This window comes from Salminus brasiliensis, chromosome 5, assembly GCF_030463535.1.
Source record: "Salminus brasiliensis chromosome 5, fSalBra1.hap2, whole genome shotgun sequence".
Taxonomy (NCBI): domain Eukaryota; kingdom Metazoa; phylum Chordata; class Actinopteri; order Characiformes; family Bryconidae; genus Salminus; species Salminus brasiliensis.
Genome location: NC_132882.1, coordinates 30265315 through 30271886, shown reverse-complemented (window position 1 = coordinate 30271886; position 6572 = coordinate 30265315). Strand labels below are relative to the sequence as shown.

The 6572-nt window shown below is 38.7% G+C and overlaps 1 protein-coding gene across 1 annotated transcript; it reads right to left on the bottom strand.

Annotated features, from left to right (window-relative positions):
* Window positions 1-1225: 1225 nt before the first annotated feature.
* Window positions 1226-5306, bottom strand: LOC140556596 (receptor activity-modifying protein 2). Its single transcript, XM_072680676.1, has 2 exons — window positions 5122-5306; window positions 1226-1463 (listed from the first exon to the last, which is right to left on the bottom strand). The coding sequence occupies exons 1-2, from the start codon at window positions 5304-5306 to the stop codon at window positions 1226-1228; spliced, it is 423 nt and encodes a 140-aa protein (XP_072536777.1).
* Window positions 5307-6572: the final 1266 nt, after the last annotated feature.

Below are 6572 nucleotides of genomic sequence, written 5' to 3'. Positions count from 1 at the left end.
TCATCAGAAAACTACAGCATGCAAACTCACATCCAAGGGGAGGACAGAATATTTTCATGGAGGAAACGACTGTATCAAAGTCTTCTATGCAAAGGAAACCTGATAGTAAGTCAATAGTCAATAGAATAGTCAAAATGAATCCTTTTTGAAAGCTGATTTTGCTTTTACACTTTATTGTCTTGGGACGTCTTTAATGATAATAAATGTATTTAAATTTATACTGAAAAATGTATTCATCAATTCATCTTTTATGATGAACATTTCTGCCTGTGTCATTTTTGGGAAAGTGTGTGTTCGATATGAGTATTGTATGTGTTTTACCATTGAATGGTGTCCTAATGTAGTGGGGGCGGTTTCATTGCACTTACTTTGTGTGATTGAGCAGCTGATATGACCACATGTCTGACATGCCTATAAATCACCCAATAAATGCTTAGAAGAGCTCAACTTCCTCTTTTAATGACACTAATGATGCAGCTGACTTTGCACCCACACATAGACCACCTAGTGTCACAATATGATTATTTCTGGAACTCAAACTCATCCCAAAGAAACTGGATGACGGTATTAGATGCCATGCTTCTCATAAAGTTCTTCTGCAAATTAATGAATGAACGCACCATTTTTTTGATGGCCTACGCTCTTATGACCTACGACAATAGGAGGAAAGTAGATACAGTCTTTAGTTTGAACAAAAATATTTTGGTAAATTTTTTAATAATTATGTGAGAGGTCTAGATGAAGTCTTAGTGAAGGTTTTCAAAAAGGCCTTGGCTTGGATTTACAGGCTTTTATTCATGCATAGAACCAATACGTTATCTGGAGGTTCAGTACACTTTATTATAATAATAATAATAATAATAATAATAATATCTCAGAGAGCCATAGTTTTTCATACACAGTACTACTGCTACTCCGTGACCATGGACAAAACACTGTAACATCAAAAACAATCAAATAAACAAATGATCAATACATAATGTAGATGAAAAAAATAAACAATCGCAAATATTAATTACTGACACTACTACTACTACTAACAATAATGATAATAATAATAATAATGATAATAATTGTTTACTGTACATTAGAAAAGGTACTGTAGTCTACTGTAGTGTACTGTAGTCTACACTATACAACGCTATACTACATGAATACACTGACATTAGTGTTTCCTCTAATCCGTCTGTTTCCCATGAAGTAGTGCGTGTTGTGAAAGCGCTGCTCACTCCTTAACATTACTCCTACAGATGACCATATAGACCGCAATGGGAATGATGCTGACAGGCAGGAGCGTGAGAATGAGGACCACACTCTCTGGAGCCTCTTCCTCCTCACTGCTACAGGAGCTGAAGTACTGCTGATGTATGTCCATAAACAGCTTCTGTATAATGGGCCCTGGGAAGTAGCAGCGTGAGTATTCAGCACTCACCTCCAAACAAAGTGTCAGAAGGTTGTAATGGCTGAAAAAGAGAAGAAAGTGGAGAAGGAAAAACACACAAACCCAGTGGTTTGTTTTTACACAGTGTCAGGATGTGGGGTCATACATATCTGCTATACACATTGGATAGCTGAGTATTTTATAAGGTTAATCATCACACAGGGTAAGCAATTCCCCAAATTACCTCCAAATCATTTCATAGAGACTATTTATTTCATAATCAGTCAAAAAAACAAAAAAACAGCAATTTCTCAACAGAAGCCTCCACAAATTAATAGAATATCTGCAGGGAGATTTTTCCACACCTCCAAAATTCAGTCTCTGGCCCGTTCACACAGCAGGTAAATACGATTTTCTCACCAAAATTCTCAATTCTCAAACATTTCTTTTAGGCTGTTCAATGTGACCCATATCCAACATTCATCCGAGCAGTTCACGCTCTTAAAGTGATGCACAAGCGTAAAAGAGCAATGCTTCACTTGAGGTTTTTTTCATCATTACATTCCTGGTCCTGACATCCTACCCTCGCGCTGCCCTTGCGAGTGGCCACAGGGCAGTATTTGATAAAGCAAAAATTCTCAATTTGCTCTTGCGGACCACAACCTGAGGTGAAACAGGAAGGCCTGCCCCTCAACCCCCTTAGAGTGATGGTCTGAAGAAGATGGAGGAGAGGGGACAGACTGTGAGGTGTGGGTATATATGGAGACCTGGGAAGGAGGGGTTAAAGGCGTGGTCCATCTCCCAAAGTTCTTAACTTCCTCTCATCCAGATAAGTTAGGCTCAAAGTTTAAGTTTGCCCAGTCAGAATGTTTTACTTTTACGTTATCTGGCTAAACTTCCAAAATTCTATGAAATACCCATCTGAGGACAGATTTTCAGACTTAGCAGGTGGGTTGGTCTCAAATTCATTACTTTCAAAAGTCACTCTCATCAGAAAACTACAGCGTGCTGACAGGTGGGCTTATCACCATGAATGCATTCAAGCTTGCTGTAAAAAGGCCACATTATTTGGCCACTTTTTCGATTTCTGTCCTTAATTTCTTTAAACTTCATTTTTAAGCTTTTTACTTTCCTGTGATGCTGCAGCAGCGCCCCCCTAAGGCCGCATTCTGGCAGACATTTCTGGAGCGATTGTAATATGTGCCTTCTAATTTTGCTTGAAAAGAGATATAAAATATCTCTTTTCAAGTGCAGTACCCAAATATAGTATGTTACCTCGCTATCCCACCACTGAAAACCTCCCACCCTGCTGTCATGCATTTTCATTTTCTAGGTTCCACTCATAATGAGTCGCATTGGCGTATCGGATATTTATTTCAATGCCACATATGAAAGTGACCCGAATCGGAACTGAAAAGGTCAGATTCAGTGTGTTTTGGGCGTTCACACTGCCACACATAACACACATCTGCCACATATGACTGAAAAGATGGCATTTGGGCCACTGCTGTTTAAACATAGCCATTTTCTACTTCTCACCATCCAAGTCATCCAAAATACATTCAAGGATCTTGAGGTCAGGGCTCTGGGCTGGTTAGTCCATTGTTCATTGTCCATTGAGAACAGCTGCAGCTACAGCGGACAGATTGGATTTATCATTCCTCTTGCTTTAACATGTCTGTTTGCTTTGCTCAGTATCAGCTCCACTTCCCTTCAGACCCACAGCGCTGAGTCTTCGGCTCACGGTGGAGGATTGTCAGAAACACTGTAGGATTGCTGACTGTTCAGATCTTAAGGGAGAGTGGAGCTTCATTTTTGCCTCTCACTCAAGGGTGAAAGCTTTAAGTGCTGTGTATCTGAAGGAGGCAGTGCTGGTGGTCTACCAGGTCCTGTAGGTTTACTGTATCTTTGAGTCATCATGAAAAAGCCAGTTTCTGACCAATCTAATCTGTTCCAAAATATTATATAGTAACTTAGCAGCTGTTTTTACTTAAAATGAAACAGATTTAGGGTGCTTTATGACTGTAGTGTATGAACCGAGAGCCTTACAAAAACACGGCCCCCCCACACACACACTCACACACACTTACTCCCACATAAACATCCCAAAACCTCAGTACTTATTCTGAGGGAGCAGAGGGAAATGCCTGTCAGTAATTAGCAAAGCAAAAAAAAAACTTCCTTCACAAATGTCTTTACTTCCTTTTGCTTTCACAGCCTAAAAAAAAGCCTATTGTTCGCAGTTACTCCCAAAGCAATGCGCTTTCACAATGCCCTCCTACCTCAGACTTTAGACTGAAACTAAAATTGCAGCAGTGTTCTTCAATTCACAATTTACAGCCTATTGCAAGTGATATTACTGTAATATGGTAATAGATACTGTAATAAGGTAAAGTACAAAAAAGCAATGCACAGTGTTTCATAATGTGTATTGTGTTTAGTATTTGAGATGAAATTAATTATGCAGTTGAAGTTTGCTGCAAAACAACTATGGAGGACTAGCAGCAACCAGCATGTGTTGGTAAAATCACTTGTAGTACCAGTATTCATACTGCTAAAATAATCACCATATATTATATCACATATATCCACATAAATTAAGTTTGGGATATGTTAGAATTGCATGTACTGGTTGCTATATTATACAAATATATAACTAAACAGATGTTATACTTTCAGGGCCATAAATATTTGGACACCATTTTATGTCATTTTGCCTCAGTGCACCACCTCAGTGGATCTGAAATGAGGCAATCAAGATGTGATTGAATCGTAGACTTTCAGCTTCACTTAATGGGGTTTGACTAAAATTCTGCATTAACGATTTAGGAATTATGGTCATTTTTATATTGTCTCTTCAGGACTACTCTGCAGTTTAATGTTCCCTGATTATTCCACTTTAACTGCTCCATTTCAAATACACTGAGGCGGTGAACAGAGGCAAAATTAGTAAAACATTGTCTCACTGTGCAAATACCTCTAACCTCCAAATTCCCCAAAATAATTTTATAGAGACTATTTTTTTCATAACCAGTCAAAAAAACAGCCATTTTTCAACAGAAGCCTCAATAAATTAATGAAATAATTGATGGGATATTAATGGGAAATGGGACAGAAGCCTCAATAAATTAATGGAATAATTGATGGGATATTAATGGAAAATGGGACAGATCCTCAATAAATTAATGGAATAATTAATTGGATATTAATGGAAAATGGGACAGAAGCCTCAATAAATTAATGGAATAATTGATTGGATATTAATGGAAAATGGGACAGAAGCCTCAATAAATTAATGCAATAATTATTGGAATATTGATGGAAAATGGGACAGATCCTCAATAAATTAATGGAATAATTGATTGGATATTAATGGGAAATGGAATAGAAGCCTCAATAAATTTATGGAATAATTAATGGAATATTAATGGGAAATATTGGACAGAAGCCTCAAAAAATTTATGGAATAATTAAAGGAATATTAATAGAAACTGGGACAGAAACCTCAATAAATTAATAGAATAATTAATGGAATATTAATGGAAAACATGCTATTATAGCACTGTGTAAATACCTCTGAACCGGACTGTATGCTGGTTAATAAAGTATTTTACAGATGATTACAGTGTTTTTAATGTGGGGATACAGAGATCGCCCAGACTCTTCAGCACTGTTTTGGTCAACCTGTTGAAGTGAATTCTTTAAGACGGACTAAAACAGTGTTGGAACTGCTGCCTTACCCAATTACCATGTCCCAGTCACACCAGTTCTTCTCTCCCAGCTCCACCATGTCTGTATGAAACGTTGTGTTCCAGCAGATTTCTCCATACTTCATCATGAGCATTTCATCACACGTCCAGTGGAGGTGAATTTTCTCTTGATCCTGGAAACTCTCTGAAATGACAGTTGGAGTGAGCTGTAGCATTGCATGCACTCTCTCTCACTGTCTTACACACACACGCGTGCACACTCTCACACACCATTGTATGACCTTTTCACTCACCCTGGCATGCACATGCAAGCACCTAACCATGCACACTTTTACCGTCACTCATGCACCCATGCCCACAGACACATACATGCACACACACACTGCTCTTTCTCACCTTGATCTTCGTAAGTGACATTGTGGTCAGCTTCTTCTGAAAAACGAAACATGCTATTATTTAAAAACCCACATTTAAACACACACACACACACACAAGCTTTTGTGAGATGAAGAAAAAAACACTACAAAGACAAAGATGCAAGCCGTAAGTATTTGGACTGTGACCAGAGGCAGATATAGAGGAGGAGTGTGGGGTGACAAACTTAATTTTTACATCAGTGATATCATAACTACCATCAGTACACAAAAGGCTATATGAGACCTCATCTCTGCTTAGTTGCCATAATGACGAGCTAGAACTGCCACTGACTGCAAACTGGCAGACGAGACTGACTCACAGAAATGGAAAATATAGGCAACTAAGAGTGCGTATCAATATCGTGTGGGTTCTAGTCTGGTCTACCTCACACACCACTTTGTCATATGTTCAAAACCTTTACATCTAAACAAACTGCTTCTCACATGTTGTTCTCACAGCTGCCTACATCCCTCATACAGTGGCTGAATTTCTCTTTCCCACACACCTCCAAATAGGCTCAGAGAAACTCTGAATCTAGTGACTGTGTTTTTTTTTTTTATGACAACATCCGAACTTCCTCACTCCTTAACCCACTGAATCACTTGATGAGTTCTTTGGCATCTGGTGTTGTTGTTGAATATCAAGTGATGTTTGTGTGACAGTGATGTAGTAACACTGGGAGTTACCTTCATTTCCCTTGCATCAATTTTTACAACTTCTTTTTTAACAGCCATGTGGGAAGCCTCTAGATCTTCCCACATGTTCCCATGTGATCTTGTCCTGCTGACGTTCAAAACTCTCAGTAGTGTCACTCTAACGTACTTACTTCTTCATCCTTACTGTCCCTCTCAGTCTCTCAGATCTTCTGACAGTGGACTTCTTGTGGTCCCATAGACGAGACTTTCAGCAATTTGGGGCAGTTTGGAGCTACTGCTATTACTGCATTTTGCACTAAAGTGCTTAGGTTTGCTTCCTGTAGGACATTTCTTCCCCTATTTCCACTCATATTCACTCAACATAACATGTCAAATGAACATGTACGCACACATATTCACCCACATTTA

Bases quoted from the DNA above. Each gene is read 5' to 3' on its own strand.
- LOC140556596 (XM_072680676.1), bottom strand. From the start codon at position 5,306: ATGCTACAGCTCACTCCAACTGTCATTTCAGAGAGTTTCCAGGATCAA. The intron at 1,464-5,121 runs GTAAGGCAGCAG...TCTCTTTTTCAG, and splicing joins GACTGGGACATGGTAATTGG to CCATTACAACCTTCTGACAC.